This window comes from Saccostrea cucullata, unplaced genomic scaffold, assembly GCF_032062105.1.
Source record: "Saccostrea cucullata isolate Sc308-1 unplaced genomic scaffold, CSIRO_AGI_Scuc_v1 ctg31, whole genome shotgun sequence".
Lineage (NCBI taxonomy): Eukaryota > Metazoa > Mollusca > Bivalvia > Ostreida > Ostreidae > Saccostrea > Saccostrea cuccullata.
Window position 1 is genome coordinate 703790 of NW_026918875.1, and position 24406 is coordinate 728195.

General features: G+C 32.6%; 2 protein-coding genes across 5 annotated transcripts; one reads left to right on the forward strand and one right to left on the reverse strand.

Moving 5' to 3' along the window:
• Window positions 1-253: 253 nt before the first annotated feature.
• Window positions 254-9760, reverse strand: LOC134273696 (testis-expressed protein 47-like). 3 transcript variants are annotated; one of them, XM_062755908.1, is made up of 8 exons: window positions 6108-6390; window positions 5939-6008; window positions 5704-5807; window positions 3189-3452; window positions 2965-3028; window positions 2212-2313; window positions 831-867; window positions 254-466 (listed from the first exon to the last, which is right to left on the reverse strand). In XM_062755908.1, exons 1-7 carry the CDS (start codon window positions 6312-6314, stop codon window positions 842-844), a joined length of 837 nt encoding a protein of 278 aa, XP_062611892.1. In that variant the 5' UTR covers window positions 6315-6390; the 3' UTR covers window positions 254-466; window positions 831-841. The 3 variants fall into 3 exon arrangements, with proteins under 3 accessions (XP_062611892.1, XP_062611898.1, XP_062611890.1); XM_062755914.1 differs by lacking the exons at window positions 831-867; window positions 6108-6390 and adding an exon at window positions 9630-9760; XM_062755906.1 differs by lacking the exon at window positions 831-867 and having other exon boundaries at window positions 6108-6389.
• LOC134273681 (G patch domain and ankyrin repeat-containing protein 1-like) lies at window positions 6768-14552 on the forward strand. 2 transcript variants are annotated; one of them, XM_062755893.1, is made up of 2 exons: window positions 6768-6851; window positions 13444-14552. In XM_062755893.1, exon 2 carries the CDS (start codon window positions 13451-13453, stop codon window positions 14459-14461), a length of 1011 nt encoding a protein of 336 aa, XP_062611877.1. In that variant the 5' UTR covers window positions 6768-6851; window positions 13444-13450; the 3' UTR covers window positions 14462-14552. The 2 variants fall into 2 exon arrangements, with proteins under 2 accessions (XP_062611877.1, XP_062611883.1); XM_062755899.1 differs by lacking the exon at window positions 6768-6851 and adding an exon at window positions 10292-10338.
• Window positions 14553-24406: the final 9854 nt, after the last annotated feature.

Below are 24406 nucleotides of genomic sequence, written 5' to 3' on the forward strand. Positions count from 1 at the left end.
AAAATTGTTTGCTGTCCTCTGACTCGGGATGAAAAAAATGAGGAAGTAGCTAGGGAAAAAGAACTTACAAATGAGAATAAAGATACTGGTAGTTAAAAATGGGGAGATAAAACACTGGAATGATTTCTAGTCGCACAATTGGAAGAGGTTGAACAATTTTTTAAAGATGGCTTACAATAATTTTTTTGAAGGCATATTGAGGATCTTCTAACTAAATAAAAATATAGAAGATCAACAAAAAAGTTACAAGGAGTACTAATATTTTAGTGAATATTTATTGTCATAAATAAAGACATGTATAACTTATGTATTTATATACAGTAACAATGAGATTTAGTAGTCCAGTCCCATTTGTTGTCAATTATCATCACCTATATTGCAATCGCTGGAGAAATGTCAAATAACTTCATGAATTCGAAGGTCTAGTTGTAAGGGAACAGTCTTGTGGGTAGAGGCCACACCAGCTCTGAAAAAGGCACAGGTAAATCAAAGTCAATGTTTGTAATTTCATGTGAGAGAAAAAAATGCATGATAAATGATTTAAGTACACAAGCTTTTATGTATATCTAATATTGTTGAAAAAACAATGATGGCTTAATACATGTAATTAACAAATCTGACTTGAGGATAAGTAGATATTAAACGTTTTCGAAAAAATTAGCTGAGAATGTTTTGTTGCATATTTGGACTGATTGATATTTTATTGCATAATTTAATTTTTAATTTGAATAAAAAAGGTCAACACTTTACGAAAGAAAGGAAATCCATAACCATGCTATGAATACAATTCTCAATGGTGACATGCATTGACTATAATCATAGTGACATACCAGTATCTATACTAAGTTATGTCCAAGTGTGGGGGTGCTAAAATAATGGTAAACAATTATACATAAGGTGTGGGATTCTCTTGACCATTAGCATTCAAAGTGACCAATCACCTAACAGTAGAAATTAAGTTCAGTAAACTACATGCTGATTTTCAATAGGTAAAGCTTAATCACGACTGCAACCAGAGTACCACATGCTTTGTGTATTGAAGATATAGGAATTTTACATGTAATTAATAAAGGAATCAAAGTGACTGAAATCGAGAGGAAACTATATGTAACAGGAAAGAAGAAATTCTGTGGCTGTACTGGGAATCAAACCTGGGACCCTTGCATCATTAGTCAGGTGCTCTGCCTACTCAGCTACCCAGATAAATATTCATAGCCCAAACCATTACAGTTCAATGCAACAAAAAAAGTCATCTACCTGTACCTATCTATTCTTTAGAATAAACTATAGAATGTTGAAATTCAGCATGTATGCCACGAACTCAAGAAGTGCATTTCATCATAAAGAGTTTGTTAATCTGCAAGAATTGCACCCTCATGACTGTAACATGCAACGTTTACAAGAGCTTTGAATGCCTTTTTTGTATCAAAACATCTATGTCCCATCAAATATAAGCAAATGCATTGAAAAGCAAAAAGCAATTTTTGGTCTAAAACTCTTTCATTTTCTATTTCACAACAGCTCTTTTCTGTGACATTCAAGGATCTTGGTACCAACAGACAACTGGTAATTATAGTGAACCAAGTCATCTTTCTGATCTGGTTTTTTTTTTGTATGGTTATCAAATTTAATAAATAAAAAAAAAATTAAGATAACTTGGCAAGATAAAGATTTACATATTTAGTAGAGTAATGCAAAGACGTTACCTTCTGCAATGAAAAAAAAAGACAATAGTATTATAAGCCGAAGTATTGTATCACACAAGCATATTTTAGAAAGCATAGTCACTTTTACACATATGTCATTTATTTTTTTTTTTAAAATAAATTACTTTTCTAAAAACATTTCAATCATTGCCAGAATGTCTATAATAGTTGATTTTTTTTAGCAAGAAACTAAGTTAGTATGAACATTGATAGTTAAACTAATATTAGCCAGGTATGAAAAATGGAAAAAAATAATTGGCCTCATTTTCTAAAAATAAAATTTGTTTGAAATAAAATGAATTCTCATAACATAGTAATTTTTCTAAACATACGCAGGGATTTTTAAGTCATGTTCAACACTACTACAAAGGTCAATTCAACAATTTTAAGCAGAAATAGACTTAAAAGACTTTAATTTACCTACAATTACTATACTTAAAAGCTAACAAATAAACTTTTGATAAAATATCTTTTACTAAATTATAAAGTCGCTTAAGAAACTTACCACTTTCAAGAACAACATCATATGGGTGTTCCTCTAGCTCAATATACTCCTCCAGAGAAATCATGCAGGGGTCCTCATCTTCCATCAGGTAATGTAGAACACCTTTATCATAATAAAAGAATTGTGAGCTAGTAGTCACCTCCTCTTACATAAGTGTAAAATGTTTACACAAGTGTAAAATGTTTACACAAGTGTAAAATGTTTACACAAGTGTAAAATGTTTACACAAGTGTAAAATGTTTACACAAGTGTAAAATGTTACATGTATATACCATGGTACCAAAAATGGCCTTAAACCTCAGGCCATTCCAAGTTTTTTTCTGTGTTTAGTGTCCACCTTAAATTCAAAAACTTATCTTTCTATCTAGAAAAAAACCAAAAGGGAAAAAAAAAAAACATTTTAAGCAAAATCCTAGAATTTCTCATCGTCATTTGAGAATTCTCTTTGCATGTTAACTAAGTTAACTACTAGTTTATTGAAAAAAAAATTAACACACCTCTTAAAAAAGGGAGATGCAGATATGAAAAGAGTAACGTAACTTGTGTTTTAAAAATTTGAGTTGTGTCGATTTTAATCTGTGCTTTTAATTTCATAACCTCAAAACCAATTTGTATGCAGACACTAAACATCGAAAAATCTTGGAATGGCCTCATTTTATAACTGGCTATAGGAACATGCATTTACTGAGAACCAAGAATATGTCTGTATATACAAATTGGCTTTTCTGTACTTCTTTTCACTGTTAATCAAACCTTGTTGTGGTAAAAGGTCTGGAAGTTTTTCATGTAAAGAATCCATTACATTTTTCAGGTTCAACTGAAAAATCAAATGCAGGAAAATTAATTGCAGCATTGCAAATAACATGTCTATAAAGATTTTTAAAGCTGTTCTTGAAGTTGGGTTTGAAATTTTATTATATTTTACATGAAAAACAATACAGAAATCTCAATTCGTAAAGATCTAAGACAGGCATTACCTTGGGTGTCTTTGCAAGAGCATTGCCAAGTTTTAGAAGTTGAGTAACTAGGTCAATCACGACTTTGTCAGTAGACTCATTAGAATCCTGACTCTCAAGGCGAGCGGCTACAATGTCCAACTGTCTAAAACTCCACTGTTGATATAATCTATTCTGTATGTCATGAGATATCACTAAAATCTTGGCATTCTCCAAGAATCCTTTCTCAGAGCCCTTGCTTTGTTTCAAATCTCTCACCATGGCCATAATTGCATCTGCTGAACACTGCAAGAGAACAAATATTTTTACAACATGAAAACATAGGTAATCAGAGATTACAGAGCTCACCTCAACGAATGTTGTCTTTAAGTAAGGCAAAGTCACACAATTAACCAACAAAAAGTATACATTCCAAAAATGAAAATATTTTTAAAAGCAATTTTGATCTGATACTTTGAAATAGACCTACATAAAAAATTTAAACTACTTCTTCTTCGTGAAAATGTAATGAAAATCCAGCATCTGAAGCAAATTTGAGAGTTTTCATCTCTTGATGCAGCATTTGTGCAAGTTTGGTTTATACAATGTTATATAAGCCTTATAGTTTTTGGTTTGGTAATAGACCTGCAACCATAACTTTTACCTTGTCTATTATCTGAAAAATGTATGTCCAATTCAGCATCCGAAGCAAGTCCATTAGTGTGCATCCTTATATGTATCATCCATGCAAGTTTGCTCATTATAGGGCTCATAGTTTATTGGAAATGAAACATGCATCAAAACTAACATTTTCACTCATCCACAAAAAGTAGGTCAGATTCAGCATCCGAAGCAAGGCTGGAAGTATGCATCCTTAGATGTATCATCTATGCAGGATTGGTCATTAAAGAACTCATAGTTCCTTGGAAATGAAACCTGAACCAAAAACTTTTAACTATTCACTCAACCGGAAAATGTAAGTCAGATTCAGCATCCGAAGCAAGCCAAGTAGAATGCATCCTTAGATGTATCATCCATGCAAGTTTGGTCAACATAGGGCTTATAGTTATTTGCAAATGAAACCTGCACCAAAAACATTAACCTGTTCGCTCAACTGGAAAATGTAGGTCAGATTCAGCATCCGAAGCAAGCCCGGTAGTATGCATCCTTATATGTATCATCCATGCAAGTTTGGTCAACAAACGGCTTATAGTTACTTTGAAATGAAACCTGCACCAAAAACTTTAACCTGTTCACTCAACTGGAAAATGTAGGTCAGATTCAGCATCCGAAGCAAGCCCGGTAGTATGCATCCTTAGATGTATCATCCATGCAAGTTTGGTCAACATAGGGCTTAAAGTTACTTGCAAATGAAACCTGCACCAAAAACATTAACCTGTTCACTCAACCGGAAAATGTAGGTCAAATTCAGCATCTGAAGCAAGCCCGGTAGTATGCATCCTTAGATGTATCATCCATGCAAGTTTGGTCAACATAGGGCTTATAGTTACTTGGAAATGAAACCTACACCAAAAACTTTAACCTGTTCACTCAACCGGAAAATGTAGGTCAGATTCCATCCGAAGCAAGCCCGGTAGTATGCATCCTTAGATGTATCATCCATGCAAGTTTGGTCAACATAGGGCTTATAGTTACTTGGAAATGAAACCTACACCAAAAACTTTAACCTGTTCACTCAACCGGAAAATGTAGGTCAGATTCAGCATCCGAAGCAAGCCCGGTAGTATGCATCCTTAGATGTATCATCCATGCAAGTTTGGTCAACATAGGGCTTATAGTTACTTGGAAATGAAACCCACACCAAAAACTGCACTAAAAATGTTAACCTGCTCCAAAAACATTAACCTGGTAATTCCTTTGCTGAAATTGCAGCATCTGAAACTTTGTCTGGTACAATAAAACACACTAAAACCATAAAACCATCTTCCATGCATGTCTAATCAGTATAGGACACAGAAGTAATTAAAAAGAAAACTGCTCCAAAAAACTTAACCTTGTCTGGGACTCGACGCCGACACCGATGCCGACGCCGAGGGTATCACATAAGCTCCCCCCAACTTCGTTGAGGTGAGCTAAAAAATCATATGTATCATAGTGCATTGAGGTTAACATTGAAAAACTGTAACACCCCCAAATAATTGGAATTTTTCTAGGTCCAAGGGACATAGCTGTGTCCCAAATTGCTCAATCGTACCAAAAATAAAACTTGACCTAGATATTATGATAAATCTGTATACCAAATTTCATTTCAGTATGTGCAACTGCTGCACAGGAAATGAACAGAAACTGCAAATGATTGGAAATTTTTTATGCCCAAGGGGCATAACTCAAAAATGGCTCGATCAAACCCAAATTAAAATATGACCTAGATACTTTTACGATAAATCTGTATACCAATTACCAAATTTCATTTCACTATGTGCACATTTGTGAAGAAAATGAACAGAAACCTGTTCCCCAGACAGCAGCAAAGCAATATATATTGCCTTCCCTTCTTTGAAGAGGGGCATAATAATGCAGAATTTTTGTTACTTACCTCCATTACATGAACTATGTGTTTCATGTAGACAAGAAGAAGGCCTGTGATTGGCTCTGTTTGGTTGGTGTTCTGGAGGTTTTTCAGAAGTTGTTCATGATAATCTGAAAACCATCAACATAAAATTAACTAGTCTATAGACTTCAGATATTTTTTTTTTTAATAAGTAAGGAAATATTAACCATAAATGTTTAAATCTGGCTGCATTGATCGATCTCTTAGAGAAAAATCTTACTGCCAACTTCAGTCCTATCTGCTCCCTCCTTCATCTTCCCAATAAATATGACTCTGTGTACAAGATTTTTCTGGAAAAAAAATAATACAATGTCAATATTTAGAATTCAGATCCAATTTTTTAAAACCTGCAAAGTGCAACAAAGGTTGGTTCAGCTTTTCATTCTAACCATTTGATTTCCCTCTAGACACACAATTTCAAAGAAACTCTTTTTCGGCCAATCAAATCTCTTCTCTCCCTGTTTTTTAGATTTCACTTGGGAGACTTTTTTCACTTTTTTCCGTCGACCTGAGGGAGATTTTTGACCATCCGATTCTTCCTCACCGACTTCAACCTCTGAGCCATCTTTCTTTGTCAAATCTGGACTTTCCGCCATTTTTGGATAATGAGTTTCTAATAAACTTCAGTCCCCAGGTGATTTGTTATTTAATATCTGTAACTATACTGGGGTACCCCAGCAACAAGAATACGGTGTTCTTGGACACTTATAATCAATAAATTGGAGTTCCAGCCCATATTTTATCAGATGCATTGCTTTAATGCTGGATTATTTACTTAAGAAAACTATGCAAATATGTACACGTTTTGTGCGTCTTTCAAGTATGTTTAACTAGATCAACTATGTCTATTGCTCAAATATTCCTCTTACAATGATTGAAATTCCCCTAGTGTTCCTGAGTATTGAATACATATCAACAACTCACTATATTATCTAATCAGTGCTTTACAATGTAATCTTGAGACTTAAATATGTGCAAATGATTATAGCTGTAAACTTGACAGATCTATAAAAACTTGCACACCTGTGAAAGTCTTAACAGAATCTCTGTGAAGAAAGTACAAGCAGACAAGAAGAGAACTAATTAATTATATATATTTGATGGACTAACAAAATTCAGGATGTTAAATAAAGGTAAAAATATGTTTTACATTATATAAATCATGTCTATGTAACATAAATCTGAGTTTTAATGAAACATTTAATTTTCAAAAAAAAGTTTTAAGTTTTTACTAAATTTATTTAAGATTAAAACAGAAACTTCTAAATATAAAAATTATATAATGTTAAAACTATAAACTATTAATTAATGGAATACTTAAAGAGTGATCGATTTAATCTATGAATTTAAATCAGTTTACCAAAGGAATGATCTTCATGAAAACTCAAGTATTGAAATTAATTACTTAATTTTCTGCACTAAAATAATAAAATTTATGCATGCACTGCATAAAATTGATAATTTTAAAAGTAACAGTATGCTATTTTCAATATGTAATTTTTGACCTGAAAATAATGAAAATATCATTTTCTTGTTGAAAATATTACAAATGTTAAAGGTGCATGCATGGACACAGATTTGAAGTTAATATTTTCTGTATAATATTACAACTTATATATTTTAATAGCATTTCACACAAAAATATAATAAAAATCTTATTTCATCTAAAAGTTATTATAGACATTTAAATTTTTAGAGGGGTTTGATTGACACATCCTTGCACTTTTGCAAATTTTACTTTTATTCTTAATACTTAGGAAAAGTGGCAATCTTGTTGTGTATAAATGAAAATATTAAAACTATAATCCAGAAAATTCAGAGTAGAAATGTTCTAAAGCAAAACACACACACAGTATATTTTCAGTCCATGCAGTTCTGGTGAGCAGACTATAAAGATTGAAAGCACCTGGTGAATCGTAAACATCAACAATAACAGAGCTCGTGCCCTGTTTACAAAAACTGAACATTTCACTAGTGTGATCAATTTGCTATACTCTGTACACAACACTTAGCATGGAATGATGATACTTGTGAAGGAGTTTTGCTTTCTAACATTTCTACTCTGAATATAATTATTTTTCTGGTTTAAAGTTTTAATATTTTTATTAATACACAACAAGATTGCCACTTTTCTTAAGTATTAAGAATAAAAGTAAAATTTGTGAGAGTGCAAGGATGTGTCAATCAAACCCATCCAAAAATTTGAAGTTGCAATAACTTTATGAAATAAAATTTTTAATATATTTTTGTGTGAAATGCTATTAATTAAAATATATGTCGTGATATTATACAGAAAATACTAACTTCAAAACATGCACCTTTAATTATCTTCACAATGGAAAAACATTTACATGTATGTTACTATCACAATGATAAGAACATCATCCAAAACTCTCCTGCCCTTTAAGACAAATTAAATTCTTGGCTAACAGAGATGTTAAATATTCAAGGATGAAGTGTAAATTTAATTTTTTTTGTCAATTTAACATCATCCTTTATTTTTTTGCTCCCACTTTCACTGAAAGTGGGGGATATTGATATGGATCTGTCTGTCTGTATATCTGTCTGTCTGTAACGTACACTTTTGTTTCCACATCGGTTTCTCTAGTCTAGAAGCCTTTAAGCTTTTGCAAATTGCAATGAAATTTTGTCTGTTTCAACACTTTCTTTCTAATTCTAAGCATTATCTGGAGAAGCCTTTTTGCTTTTGCAGTGAAGTTTTATACCACAACTTCCTTTTGGCCTAAGGAAGACCCTTATTAATTTTCATTTTTGAGGTCAAAAGGTCATAAATTCATAGAGCCTGTTCTTGTGTAAAACTTCATTTCCAGGGATGTCTCAAGAAGCTTTCGGGCTTTTTGCAATGCAATTTATTATACCCATGTATCAAAACTCTTTACGGCCCTCTCTGCCCTTCTTAAAGTGCCTCCCTTTTGCTCACCCCCTCTTAATCAGTGCAAGTTCTTTTTTTTTCTTAAGCAAGTGATACAGTTTCTCTGAATTAGCTTTTTTTCAATAAAATAGAAATTGGATTTTCAGTCAATACTGAAATATTAAATGGTGGATTTTTTTGCTAATGTTAACTCTTTTTTCAAACACTGTAGTATTTTTTTAATATAATATAAATTTATTACATTTGTATTTTAAAGTATTTTCACATGGAATACTCAGATTTCTTGCCTTGTTCATGCAATAAATTTGGAATTAACAAACAGTAAACAGTAATCAAGCTGAAAAATCCAGTTAAACAATACAAATCAGGAAAAGAGTAAAAACAACAGTGGTGGGATCAGGTGCAATTGAGGAGTAAGCATCTACTGTAAAGCAGTCACATGCATCTGTTAAACAGAAAACAATTCAGTGTATTAAATAATGACCTAATAATTATCATGAGAAATGTCAGTCAGCATTCGACTAAATGAGAGATTGATTTTGCTGACAAATCATGGTATCGACCATTGAACTTGCAAACTGATGACTTGAAATGAGACTGTTGATATTCTTGTTTCATTAACATGTTTGTCCATAGCTTGCCTTGCATTTATAATTGTTTTATCAGAAACTGTTCGTACACAGAGCATGCTCTTGCATATTGAATCAATCACAAGACGTAAGCCCATGTATGCAGATGTTAAGGGTATATTAATTGGTACATAAGTAACTGAAGTTTAAGTGTTAAAGTAATAAATTAATTTAATAAATAATCCAATGCATTTAGAAGGAATGGCTCATTCATTTCTTTGTCTCATGCTCTTCTAATATGTTCTTGAGTCAGTATCAAATATTGAAAAAATTAAGACGCGCCATCTACAAAGCACTGTTCACTTGTGAGATGGTATAACAGTGTTAGTACTTCAAACGTTACACAATGTTTACATTTCATTCCAGAAATTGATTCCCTTTATGTTTACCTTATTGAGTGCCCTGTTTTTGTCTTCAATTACTTCTAACAATGAAGGTCTGTGCCCCTCCAATACCGAATCGGCGCGAACGTCCATGGCAGACGCCATGATGTTTATGAATTCCAATGGCAACAATACAAAAGTCATCCTAAATACCGAAAATGGTCAGAATTATAATTAAAGAGTAAACACATCTCAGATATTTGATCTTTTGTTTGATGATTTGCAGTAAATGGTGGAATAAGTATTTTCTTAAATTTCAATATTAAGCTGATGATGTTGCTGAGTTTTCACTGCTGATAAATAAAAATTATAATAATTTAACCATCGACCATATTTTTTGTCGCTGGCCTATCCGATTGTTGAAATCGATTTTAATTCTTTAAAAAAGCTGATTCTGTTCCTTTCTTTGTTAATCATAGCAAATATCGTATGATACGTATCTTGACATTTCCTAACGTAAAAAACAAATTTATATAAATATTTGCATTATTAGAATTTGATAAAACACCTTGGTACTAAAGAAATTAAAGATTTAAAAATTAAATAGTCATAAAACACATAACTGATGATATATGTTGTGTTCATGAAGAAAAATTAGCTTTTTTTTATTCGTTTTGAAATACATTTTTAGTTTCATTCATCAGGGTTATTTTAGCGTTTTATAAAAGCGTCTTATTGACGTCAGAAAACTTTCGACCATGTAAAAGATAAAAAGGTTTGTTTGCTAGCATATTATATGAAACCAACGTATTCCCGTTGTTATCTTAGGTCACCGTCACAACCACAGAGGCTTCGCACGATTAATTTGTCTTCTTTCTATTTGACCACCCCTCACGTTACTTGCATAATGTTTAGGGGTGGTCAAATATTTTCAAATAGAGGACACATTAATCGTGAAGAGCCCATGTCATGATGTGTATCGTGAAACTAACAGTTATTGTCTATATTCTATTCCAACATACTTCAGTAAAGAGATATGTATTAAATGGATAACAAAGACCAGAAACTTAGTATATATCATGATTTTAAAGTGTAATGGTTATCCAAAAATTTCTCAATACCTCATTACTTTCCCAATCTTTATGGCACTTGCCCCATTCTCAGAAAGCAGTCTGAGAAAAATGAAATAATGTGATATATCAGTCTACTGGAACCCCCAAACGGGGGTGTACCCCCAATCGAGGGTTTTCTGTCCCTTGATGCAATGCACAAGAACAGTAACTCTTGCTGTATCCAATATAAACAAACTTACCTATATCATCTATCTTAGGAAAACAGATCGATAATATTGTTATTTCTGCTATAAAATTGGTAAAATGTCAACAGAAAAAAAATCAACAGGTTAAGTTTTCCATAATTTGAAATTTTAATATAGGAATAACGAAATATTTTTCGTCATTTCATGAAATAATTTATTAATTTTTGTATGACGTTTCATTTAAGATTTTAATAAATTATGGACTTTGAATCACAAGGAAAAATATTCTAAGAATGAGGAAAATATGAATTTTGAATCTAGATTTATATGAAATAAAATGTATTTATGTTTTCTCCCAAATGATCGTAACTTATTTATTTTAAAAAAATTCAAATATTTTATTTAATTCTTCTAATGTATAAAAGACAATAAATTCAATAAACTGCAGTATAATTTTTATTTTTAACTGTATTCTTTAACACTTCCTGAACATGATTATCGATAATAAAGACTGCCGATTGCTTGACAGAGGAAACATGGACTGAAACCTACGATCTCAAATAAAACGATATTAACACAACATTTTCGTGTATTTTGTATTATAAAAGTAAAAGATATAAGGTAGAATAATATATTTCTTTTATAATTTCATTTTAATATCAGTTATTTTTGTCTGTTTAATAGGGCTGTGTATTGAGCAAAAAATTTCGACACGATACAATATTTTTTAAAGCGATATGTGATATATTCGATTCTTAATTAAGTCCATCAAAAAAGTCATAAAATCATTAAAAGCATGAAATTCTTAAAAAAAAAAAAACAGAGTGTTTTATAACCCATTTAAAAGTTCATGCCTCAAAGTCATTACAAACAACACTTTAAATTAAAACTTAATGACTGTAAAATCAATGCGTTTAAAAAAAATTATCTATGTAATTGGTAATAATTATACAAGTTGTGCTATTTCCTCAGTGATTATATATTAATTGGTCAATTTTAACTCAAAAATGTTTAATATAATCTTTAGTGATTGAAATTCCCACCTTTTTCACAGAATTAGAAGAAAAAATATCTGCCCGATATGTATTGGAAGTTAATTTTCGATATGATATGATTATAAAATATTGACACGTATCGATATATTGATACATACGAGGGGTTATCAAAAAGTTCGTGGACTGAGGCTATAAAATTAGTACTATGTAGTCTGTGCTTTCAAAATTTATATGGAACATAAAACAACAAAAAGTAAAGAAATGTTGAAAATTTTAGCCTGATACGTTCATCATTTTCCAAATTATTATAAAATCAAAACGACATTATATGATCACCCGGCGCTGTCGTCGTTTATTTTCATGACGTCCGATAACGCCATTGTTTTTTCATTGTCCGCTTCTTCTACCTCAAACACTTTCTTGATGAGAGTCCCTGGAGCTAAGAAAGGACCTAAACCCACCTTGTTTATATGACTTTACAATGTCATGAACAGTGGCCTTCAATGAATATAATATTCCAAATGAATTAATACATAGGGAGAGATCCGCGCTTGATTGTGCAGGAATATTATGCTTTTGGGAGTTCAATATCTACAACACATGATCAACGTCATTTTTTGACGTGATTGATTTTTCACACCTTGACTGCACATCGACATTAACTGTGTATCCCTTTTCTCTCTGAATCTATTTTGACATTAAAAGACAAGTACTCTAGATGCATTTTATTTCTCTGCAGCCAGTTTCAACATATTTTAGGTCTATACCAGTTTTTTCAGGGGCAAAACTTTATAGAATTTTGGAAACTGAAATCTCTCCCCCCTTTTGACGTCATTTTCAAGGCCTCATTTGTTTGGACATTCCGTGTAAAATTTGGGATAAAATTTCATAAAACTTTCAGAATGAAATGAAAATTTCGTTTTTTATGGAACAATTGTGGTCAGACACGTACCTGTTTTATAACGGGATTTTTGGATGTCAAATGACCATATCAAAAGAGTTTTTCTAAGTTACACATAGGTCGCAAAAACGTCGTGTTGGAGGTTGCACCGCCTGGACATACCATTGCTTACAAAAACATTACTAATTTATTAAAAAATAAAATTTATGATTTATGGTTTATTCTTTAGACAGAAAAGATGATACTTACTAGATATTTTAAAATTCATTGATGTGCTTAAAGGGGTTTTAATTTTATGACGTTAGTCCAAGAACTTTTTGATAACCCCTCGTACTGTTTAATATCGAATATTTTATCTTAAATATCTGGATGTCAAAGAGCTCAAGATTGTCAACTTTTCCAGTGAATAAATCCCGATTTGTACAATAAAGTTGTATTTTTGTAAAATACAAACTCTTAAAACACCTTTAATCTATCATTTCCAAGTAGTTTTACATTTGCGAAATGATTGGTTACTTTGCACTGGCATTTTTTGTAAACCTCTACCTTTTCCGTGAAATACACACATTTTTAAACATCTGTGCATGCTCAGATCCCCATTTGCATTTTGGGGGTATGGTTTATCCCCGTTTGGGGGTTTGACTAGACTGTATATTGTGGTGCTAAATATATATTGTATCATTAAAAGTGTAGGAAAGGTAGTTATTTGAAAATTTATTTTTACAGGTTGGACATGTCAAAATTGGTTCTCTTTGTCCCAGAGAGTACGGAGAAGGAGAGCAACTCAACAGAACAGTCACAGAAAATTGTCCCTGACATCACTGGCTCACAGGCAAGGCAGTTTTATGAAGATTTGATTAATGATTCCAGCAGGGAGAATGGATTACATCAAGATATACTGCATGCTCAGAGTCATGCAAAACATTGCAACGAGAGACTGGCAAACCAGGTTACTAAAACCTCCTTAGCATCTGTAAAAGAAAGTGATTTCTTGAAAGCAGCTCAAAATGGTGACATAAAAATTGTAAAGAAATGTTTAAAACTGGGAGTAGAGATTGATTGTGTTGATTCTTATGGATGGACAGCTTTAATGTGTGCAGGTCATAGTGGAAATAGACAAGTAGTTACATATCTTCTCAAGAAGGGTATAAACAAATATGTGGTGGACAGAAAGAGAAGGGATGCAGTGGTCATTGCGAAGAGAGCTGGCCATGAAAGTCTGGCCAATTTTATATCAATGTTTGATAAAAGTATTGCGAGAGACAATCAGATACAAAAACAGGAAGCAGAAGTGGTTGAATTTTTCTGTGATGTGTGTAATAAAACTATTCACCAAATTGAAGGGGAAAACCATGAAACTTCTACTGTGCATCTATTTAACAGACAGCTGAAGCCAAAACCAGATAGTTTTCTTATTCCTCCAGGCAACAGAGGATTTCAATTAATGTTAAAGAGTGGATGGGATGGGGAGAAAGGATTGGGATCAAAAGGACAAGGGCAACGATATCCTGTGAAAACAGTACTAAAACGAGACAGACAATGTTTAGGTGGGGAATCAGAGAGGACTTCTAAAAAGAAGGCTAAAGTTACACATTTTGGACCTAATGACAAAAATGCAGTTGAAAAACTCAAAGAAAGAAAACTCAAAACTTCTACAATTAACAAACAGCTGAAAAAGAAGCAGGAGAGTAAATCTCAGCTGTGGGAGAGAAATTTGAGAGAAGAAATGAATAACTTGTTCTGAAATTTTTCCTTTCATGCTGACTACATCATAGAATGATATATTGTAATTTGAATATCCCCTAACACCTTTTTTTTTTAAGAAGGCTTTTAGAAACTGTAAATGTATAAAGTTAATGAAAAAATCATTCTTAAAAATTTTAGTAGCTTGTTTTTTTTTTAAGTTGCATGATCCTTTATTGTTTATTTGTGTATGTGGAGGAGGGGGGGGGGGTACATAGGAATTTTGATATAGTTCCTCACATTTTTGACATTTATCATCTAAAAAAAGATTAATTGAAGATGTTGTATTGTTTTGCATTTAGATACTGGACATTACTGGTATGAGTTTTAGTTCATGTGAGTGACTTAGTTAATCCTTGCCATTACCTGTTCCCATACAAATACATCATCTCAAAAGTTTTGAATATTTAAGCTTCCTCCCTGAAATAGGTAAAGGAATTCTTTGATTTAGTACATAAAATATGTGGATAATGGAGCAAAGAAGTTTTGAAGATATATTCTAGTCCCTCATCCCCTCCGGAACTCCAGGATAGGGACAAATCATCAAATACAGCCAGGCAATTGTATAAGGCCAAAATAAAATTATTAGGCCAAAAAAAAAAAATTAATCAATAGTTTCTCAGGCCAAAAAATTCAAAATTCAATGTGGCAGGCAGGCTTTTTTTTTTTTTTTTTTTTGAAGCAGGTTTTACACCTTTTTTTCAGCCATTTGTTCATTAAAATGATAATGTCTTTTTGTTCTCTGAAGTTAGTTATAATATGTTTTTAACTTTAAATAATGTTATTCTAAACATTAATTTTATTTAAAAGTTAATTCATAAAATATTTAAATTAGAAGAAATATATTGTTTTTCTAATAAAAATGTCTACCGTAGCATTTCTGAAAACTCAAATATTCTTTTTCGACTTGGAAAAATAGAAAATCGAGTTATTTCCCCTTTCAATATGTCAATAAAATTGATCAATGTGGCCGTTTTTGAAGTGATGCGGCGGTGCCTGAGAAACTATTGATTAATTATTTTTGGCCTTATTTGTTTGGAATTGCCTCTGGCCCCATTAAAATGCCCCCTCCTGAAAAAAAATTGATAAAAAATTTAATAAACAAAAGTAAGAAAATAATTTTCCTGGCCTGTTATCACATGCACCACAGAAAACACTAATGTAGTGTCAGATCTGTGCAAAATCAGGATGATGGTAGATACTTTTTTCAGTAAGTCAGAAAATGTTTTTACCTGTTTCTGAAAAAGATTTAAACCCAATATTAATTACACCATCCTATTCAATGATTCCTTGATTCTAAAAAAAAAAATGTGTGCCTCACAATACAGTATAATTAAATGTATATACTTAATCAGGTAAAAATGACCTATGTATAATGGAGTATTTTTTTTTTTGGAGCGATTATTTTGGAGTTTTGCGCTTTTTCCTATTGTACACATGATGAATACGTGTAATACATGTAAATATAATTTGTGAAAAAATGTCCAACAAGCCCCGGGTTAGAATATCAGAGGGGGGGGGGGGTCCTGTCCACAAGTACCTGTGTTAGATGTACATGTACATGTAACTAGAGCTTTACGTATTTCGTCACTAATAAACGAACGGATACGGCCAATTATAACATTGTACATACTGTATATGCTGAACGTGAGATTGAGATGGATTTCTTTTCCATAAGGCATTATCAAAGAATTTGCCTTAATTTTTGATGAAAAATGCATTTGATTACTAACGACACAATCACCAAATACTAACTCAAAACTCTTTATATTTGTAAGTCTGTGTCGGTGCAAAAACAATAAGTTCGGTTTTATCTTCATTCAGTATGAGAAGGTTGGAACTCATCTATCTACGAATGTCCGATACACAACATGAGTCTTTAGGACATATCGGATCAATTATCACTTGCATGACTAGGTTCAACGATGATGTATATATCTGGTTGTCGTTGGCGTATACTAGTATATGGTGGGTCATTTTATTTGCAGATTTCGCCGAGGGGTTTAAAGAATAGACAATAGAGTCAAGTTTGTTTTAATTATTACAAATAATATTGATGCCCCTGTCTGCAACTTATGTCCCATTTCTGCATGAATCTACATCAGTCTGCCAATTAATATTATTAATATTCATAAAAGTAACGTTGAACTCAATTTTTGCAACACTAGTATTGAGTAAACTTTTCTGTAAAGAAGTATATTTCAATATTCAATTCAATTCGTTTATTGACCAATTAAGGGCCCTCGTGGGGCAAAAAGAAAGTACATTGTTACAATGTATGTAATGGTTATGATCATACACATGAAATACAATATACATATACATAAGAATGAAAGGGTTGCTTGCTTGAAAGAAAAGACACACAAGTAGGGGAATACCCAAAATATTTTAAATGTACATGAAAATTGTTTTATAGGTATATATATACAGTGCATCATATAATGCATACATTACTAAATCATATACTTCAAAGTATCATACTTTTTACATTCCTAAAACTTATGGTAATGCTTTTTGTAAAAACCTTCCAAGAGAGTTTAGTATATCTAATTCTTCACAATTTAGAATCCAGAATAATTTTTGTTTATCAGGCAATTCTGTAAAAATGTTTTACTTTAGATGATACTATAAGATAATAGTATCCTTATAATTCGCATTTGGCTCTTTTAGTACAATTGTCTGAAATCCTTGGACTTTCAGAAAGAAGGCGCGATGCGTTACTTAGCGTCTGAAATTTACACAGCCTTTCAGTCACTGTTGAAATAACCCGGTATACATTGGATAGAAATTCGGGAGAGTGTTAACATGGTTAACGAGTGAAGCAAGAATCCAATGATAGCTTTTCGAACGCGAAAGAGGTGGGGCTTAAGTTATCTCATCGTTGTCAGTTCAATTTGGAATTATTTATGTACAAAGTCATGTATATTAAATAGTTTTATACAATGTTACTGATATTAATTTACTAAGGTGACTGGTGTTCTGCAGGTTCCACGCAATTTACTCATAAATAAAAAGTACGCCACTATCTGTCTAAATAATCGTTTCAAAATACTTTTTTGTATAGGCAAAGGAATTCTTATCATCGTACAGAAATATGAACCAAAAGAAAGGGGGTTTGGTGGGGGTCTTTTACTGTGAGATAGCTCTTAAGCAGTTGTCGATCGGAATCTTCCGCGTCATTTAACGTTCGCATAAAAGCTATACAGTCCCCATTTTCAATTTTTTTCACTTTGAAAACAGTTTTTGAGGAAAAGGGGAAAAGGAACTGAATCTCTCTTGTCTGACCAACAAAGAATGAACATCATATGAAATGAGAGGATAAAATACATTATGTATTTTATGACTGGTCGGCGCTGACATCCCCCCGCTCTCCTCTCTCTTGATGGCATGATTAAGGAATGCTTCAAGTATCAGTCACATTATCCAGTGATGGGGTATACGATGGGCAACCGAAGCGTTTTTTTCCGATAAATACGGCCTGGTTGCCGGTCTGACACCCATAATAATCGGACGATGGCTGTGGCCATCGGGCGCATCGTTGGGATTATCGGGAGAAAATAACTTGTAGATAAAAATTACGGATGTCTTCACCGATGTCCCACACCGCTCCTCGTCGGCAACCCTTCATTTACATACTTTTCAAGGATCGGCCGATGTATGACCGACCATCGTCCAGTGTCCGTTGAATCTGAGGTCATCGGGGATGAGTGGTGGGCAACAGACATCGTCGATCATCGGTCGATGGTCGATCAAATATTGGCAAACAGTCGGCCGATGTACAACCAATGTTGAAACGATGTTCACCAATGTATGAGCGATGAAATAAAAAACGACCGATTACTGCTCAAACATCAGTCTGTGATTAGTGATGCATCACAGGGCTTTAATAAGCGCTTCATTTTTCGCATGTGCAACATTTCGCATGTACAACAGCAGGGTAAGGCGAGTGGCACGGGCACTTTTCATATAAAAAAACAGAACAAAACGCGCCTCGGTTGTCCATTGTACATGTATACCCCAATCGCTGGATACGTAATGTGACTGGTATTCTAAGAACTACTTGCCCAATGTTGGGGTATCGCTCAAACCACCGATTACCACTGGTCTACGGCTTGATGAAAACGGGTCGAATTTCCGTATCTTGTCATGACAACGGACAGAAATCGAAATAAATCAAAATTTTCATTTTTAATTTGTTCGTACTTTTTCCGACAGAAATTGAATCAAATCAAATTTTCTGTTTTAATTTGTTCGTGTTTTTTGTAAAGGCTTACAACATGTATATACATGTTCATGACATAGAACAAGTTTCAGTGAATACCTTTAAAGGCCCTGACAACGGTACTTCTATGCATTTTGCTGGGGGAAAAAAATCAAGACTGCACGTAGCCCATGAGCATTATTTTAAGTTTTTTTAAAATAAAAAATTGCGGTAGAAAGGTTTGATGGCCGGATTAGTGCAAACTTTCTCAATTTTAAAAATAAACTTATTTGAAACGGAAAGATTATAATAAAGGTTTCTCAGAATATTTACTGGAAAGGATAAAGTCTCTTCAGAATGCTATCTGAAAAGAATTAAGTTCCCCCAGAACTAGAAAGTACTAAATTCTCTCAGAATGCGTAATCTCCACTTTTCTACACTGATCGGTATATTATCTGGACGCAATAGAAATTGATCGAGTAGTTGCAAGGAAGTAAATGTTAAAAGTTTACGGCCTACGCACGGAGGGAGGAAAATGGATAGCAAAATGTCACGTTACTGAGTCAAGTTACCTTACAGGGGATTAAATAAAGATTTTTATCGAGTGATCACAACTAACTCTTGCTTAAGTTCATTTTTCAAATAAATGCTGCCTTTGAATGTGATTTTGGATCATAATGCATACAAGTAACAATGTATTTCCGAACACGTTTCAATCTGTCATCCCTATAAAAGTTCATGCAGTCCCCTAATCATGACATTGAGACAAGATCAACTCAATATTCAGCAAAAAAGTACCACATATGTGAATACCATTAAATAATGGCAAATAGGTATAAACTCTGACATAGTTCAGCAGTAGAGTAACGTATATGTATCTCCTTGCCAAAAAAATCTAAAATTGTTGTAACATTAATTGAAAACAAAACTATGGTCATAACCACAATTTTAGCTCTCCTGCGCCGAAGGCTCAAGTGTCGTTGTTGTTGTCGTCGTCCTTAATTTTTCAGAACTTCATCTTCTTCTCTAGAACCACTAGGTCAATTTCAACCAATCTTGGCACAGAGTATCCTTGGGTAAAGGGGTTTTTAAGTTTGCTCAAATAAAGGCCACGTCCTTTTCTAAGGGGAGATAATTGCAAATAACTGAAGCATCAGCGGATGAATTAGAGGCCATTCACTCCTTCCACAACGGCAGTTTTTTTTTTGTATATTTTTTTTGTAGGTTTTGTAGGTTTTGTCCTTCCGTTTTGATGACAGGGAGCAGTTAAGGGCATTTTCGTATGTTTTTAAATTACTTTGTTTATGAAAAGTGTAACTTAAGATACATATATACTGTACCTTATCAAAGTTTTTCCATGTTTGGAATTTTTATTCTAAAGTTGTTGACCTACCCCTGTCCCTGGAAGGGGGCCATATTGTGCAATATTGTGCAATATTTATTTGTGTAAAATACTCAGTCTATATTTTAGTCCCTCTTTCTAAGCCCGATTGTTAACTTTGTTTTTATTACTTTTCCTCTCAATGAACATTTTCCAAACGAAAAAAAGTAGTATAATGTACTTAAAAAGAGGTATTTAGCTATCAGGGTTTAATTTAATTAGTGGAAACAGAAGAAAGGGTATCCGATTTTATAATTACTGGAGCTGATCTCGTTAGTTACAGCTTTTAACATATTAACGAGTATAAAAAATAGGGATATTATCAAAATTTATTTGTCTTAACAGATTTTTTATTTTTTTGATCCTGTCGATTATTCAGATAATTAGACAATGTGGTTTATGTAATTCTAGTGATCTAATGTCATTATTTAGTTATGTAAGAAAATCAATTGACACGTGATGTCTTATTTAAGGAACAAGTACTTATATGAGGGAAATTTTTATTTCGAAAATTATATTTAGATCATTAAATGCAGCAATACTAAGTCCAACCTTAAACCTTTTTTTTCAGCATAGATCAAAAGTACTTTGCAAACACATGGCACTGCATATAACTATTGCTTTGTAATCATTTCCCACACCTTGGATAAAAAAAGGTCTTTTTCAACACTGAATTTTGAGACCAGAGTGCTGAATTTAGACCCTTATCCAGTGAAAATGAAGTCGGTGTGGAATTTTGATCATGAAACTTAGGTTCTAAATACATCAAAATAAAAACATACATTAATAAATTGATATTCACAACTATGATTTAATCATACTTTTAAATTTGTTTCAGACCCTAAAATTTAACGACAAACTTTCAAGAATTTTAATAATCCCATTCCATATTTCATAGCAACACGTACCATTACTTGTTTTTGAAATTACGGGACTCTGGGATGACTTCATGTCTTACATTCACATTATTGTAAATTGTAAATGTTTCAATGCAGGGCCATACTTCTCGTATCATTTTACAGACTTTGAATTCATTTGTTACTGCGCACAAGTTGACAGGAATTTATAACTTTTTAACCTTTACCTAAGTTTACTACCCCTATGAAAACCATCTTTCAACTTTGAAGTACATAGCTACCAAAATCTGTAATCTTGAAAATTTTTATAAAGATTGGGAAATTTGGCTTTTCATACTTAGAAGGCTCTGACTATTTTGCTTGATTTTTAGAATCACAACAGTGTTCAAATACATTGTAAATGTTTATTCAGACAAGGTTGTTTTTTTTTCTCATTTGTTAATAAGCACCTTCTCTTCCCTTTCTATCCCTTTCTCTCTTTTCTCTTCTTTCCTCTCAATCAGCAATCATAAGATTTATCCTTGTTGCACTGTATATGCTGTTATGAAATAATTGCTGATTTGTTATTGCACTTTATTGTACATGCACTTGTGAAATAAAAATAAATAAATAAATAAATAAATAACCGTATTACTGATACAATAAAAAAAGTTTACTACCCTGACATTAAGTTGTTTCATTTATCATGGTCACGAGGTCAGAAAACAGGGTTGCAGTTACTGAAATTTCCCTTCCATAAATATTAATTTCACTATTTCTTTGTAGGTTTTTAACAAAAATGCTCCAAACATTTACAACATATAATTTTCATGAAGTTCCATCATATTTGCATACTACTTTTGAAACCTCATTTTGAGCAGAAACATCCTGAAAGGAAGAGAATTGCGAAACTGGCGGCAATATAATCACTCAACCTTCCTGTACGTTTTTTTTAAGTTTGTTTTTTTTTGTAGGTTTTGCCCCCCCCCCCCCCTTTTTTTTGATGACAGACAGCAGTTAAGGGAATTTTGTGTATGTTTTCCTCAACTAAAGATGCTTGTCAATTTTTTTTCCATGTTAGGAATTCTTATTCTAGTGTGGTTGACCTACCCATTTTTTCCCCTGTGTACCAAGTTACAATTTAATTATGATGCAGTGGGGGAGGGGGGCAGATTGTACAATATTTTGCATACTCTATTATTTTAATCCCGCTTTCTGACTCCCATTGTTCTTGTATTGTTAACTTAGTTTTTACTACTTTTCGTAAATTAATTCAACAATTCATTCAGATCTACAGCTCCCATGCAATGCCAGTATTTCGCCGCAATTCCCCGTGATTCTTGTCACTGATGCAAGCCTATTTTCCTTTCTCTAAATTACAGCTTTTCTACCGATTTATCAAACAGTCGTTCTCCATCCAAACTAACGGAAACTGTGAATGCGGTCTTTTCATACTATACCCTTCGGAGTAGTCTTCTTTGAGGGAGGACATGTTATTACATTTAGCCCTGTATTTGGGTCTTCTTTGCTCTGTGTTTTTATTACTAATCATTGCAATACGAATAGTACTTTTTCATTACATGTAATTGAATTTTCAACAATTTTCTTTTCATTATATTTCCTGATCACAAATAGGAGCACGAGTGTCGGCAGGGGATGTTCACTCCTCCATGGCACCTGATCCCACTTTTGATGTTTTAGACGTCCCTGTTTGCTCTGCTTCTGACTTATAATGCTTAATAGTTTTTGAACTTGAATATTGTGCGTAATCTCCATATATGTCATTCACTATACTGCAACGAAATGGGGTGTGTGTGTGGGGGGGGGGGGGGGGGGGGCATCGAACATCTCAAAGAACATTTTCAATAGGAAAAAGTAATACTTCAAAAAAGGGGAAGGCATCCCCAATGCTACGTGCCTGGATTGTAAAAAAAAAATTTAGTCAAACCTTTTGTCGAAATACAGAGTCAAAGAGAATAGGTCTCTAAAAAATCAAAAGATTTCAGATTTGCTGAAGTGTTTTATATAGCTATCTAATTATGAACGTCACGGATGCTACAGGGTTCAATTTAATTTGCGAAAATAGATGAAAGTATCCGATGTTAAGGTTACTGGTGCTGAAATCGTTCGTTACAGCTTTTAACATATTAACGAGTATAAAAAATGAGATATCATTTAAGATTCATTTGTATTAAAAGATTTTTGAGTATTTTGATCCTATGGATTATTCAGGTAATTAGACAATGTGGTTTATTTGAATGACAGTATTAAGTTATGTAAGAAAATCAATTGGCACGTGATGTCTTACTTAAGGAACAAGTCCTTATATGAAGGAAAATTTTATTTCGAAAATTATGAACAACAACTTGTATGAAGGAAAATTTTATTTCGAAAATTATGACCAACAACTTGTATGAAGGAAAATTTTATTTCGAAAATTATGAACAACAACTTGTATGAAGGAAAATTTTATTTCGAAAATTATGAACAACAACTTGTATGAAGGAAAATTTTATTTCGAAAATAATGAACAACAGCTTGTATGAAGGAAAATTTTATTTCGAAAATTATGAACAAGAACTTGTACGAAGGAAAATTTTATTTCGAAAATTATATTTAGATCATTTAGGACAGATGATAGAAACAAAAGTATCGATACCTAGATTGGTATATCTTTTTGACCTATTTTGGTCGTATTTTAAATGATGTGCTAATACATTTCTAAAATATTGAGAATTTGTAAACTTTCTAGGATGTTCAAAATCGAACCTTTCTGCAATCATCCTTATTAAGGATAATGCAATGTCGAAATCTATACAATTTCTGTCATTGAAACTCCTATTACTGTGAAGATTACAATGAAAAATTTATAAATATTTTGCTGTTAAACTTATTCATTTTACTCAAATAAATATAACTGATGTTGTTATTCCAAGAATTTTGAAAAAAAAGTTTGTTTGTATCATCTGTCCTTAAATGCAGCAATACTGAATCCCACCTCAAACCTTTTGTTTCAGCATAGATCACAAGTACTTTGTAAACACGTGGCATTGCATGTAACACCTACATTCTCACAATTTCCCTCATGCTGACTTGTAAGACTTACAGACTTAGTTTAACCTTGAATGAAAATTAATTAGAGGGTCTTTTTCAACGCTGAATTCTGTGACCAAAGGTGTTGAATTTAGACGCTTGTCCAGTGAAAATGAATTCGGTGTGGAATTTTGATCATGAAACTCATGTTCGAAATAAATCAACATAAAAACATATCTTAATGAATTGATATTCACAACTATGATTTCATCATACTTTGAAATTTGTATCCGACCCTAATAATTTCACAACAAACTTTCAAGAATTTTAAAAATCCCATTCCATATTTCAAAGCAACACGTACTATTACTTGTTTTTGAAATTACTGAACTCTGGGATGTCTTCATGTCTTACATTCACAGTATTGTGCCTTAGCTACATGTATATCGCTCGGACTTTTCCTCTCAATGAACATTTTCCAAAGGAAAAAAAAGT

Bases quoted from the DNA above. Each gene is read 5' to 3' on its own strand.
- LOC134273681 (XM_062755893.1), top strand. From the start codon at position 13,451: ATGTCAAAATTGGTTCTCTTTGTCCCAGAGAGTACGGAGAAGGAGAGC.
- LOC134273696 (XM_062755906.1), bottom strand. From the start codon at position 6,314: ATGGCGGAAAGTCCAGATTTGACAAAGAAAGATGGCTCAGAGGTTGAA. The intron at 5,808-5,938 runs GTAAGATTTTTC...GATGGTTTTCAG, and splicing joins AGATAGGACTGAAGTTGGCA to ATTATCATGAACAACTTCTG. The intron at 3,029-3,188 runs GTAATGCCTGTC...TTGATTTTTCAG, and splicing joins CTCTTGCAAAGACACCCAAG to TTGAACCTGAAAAATGTAAT.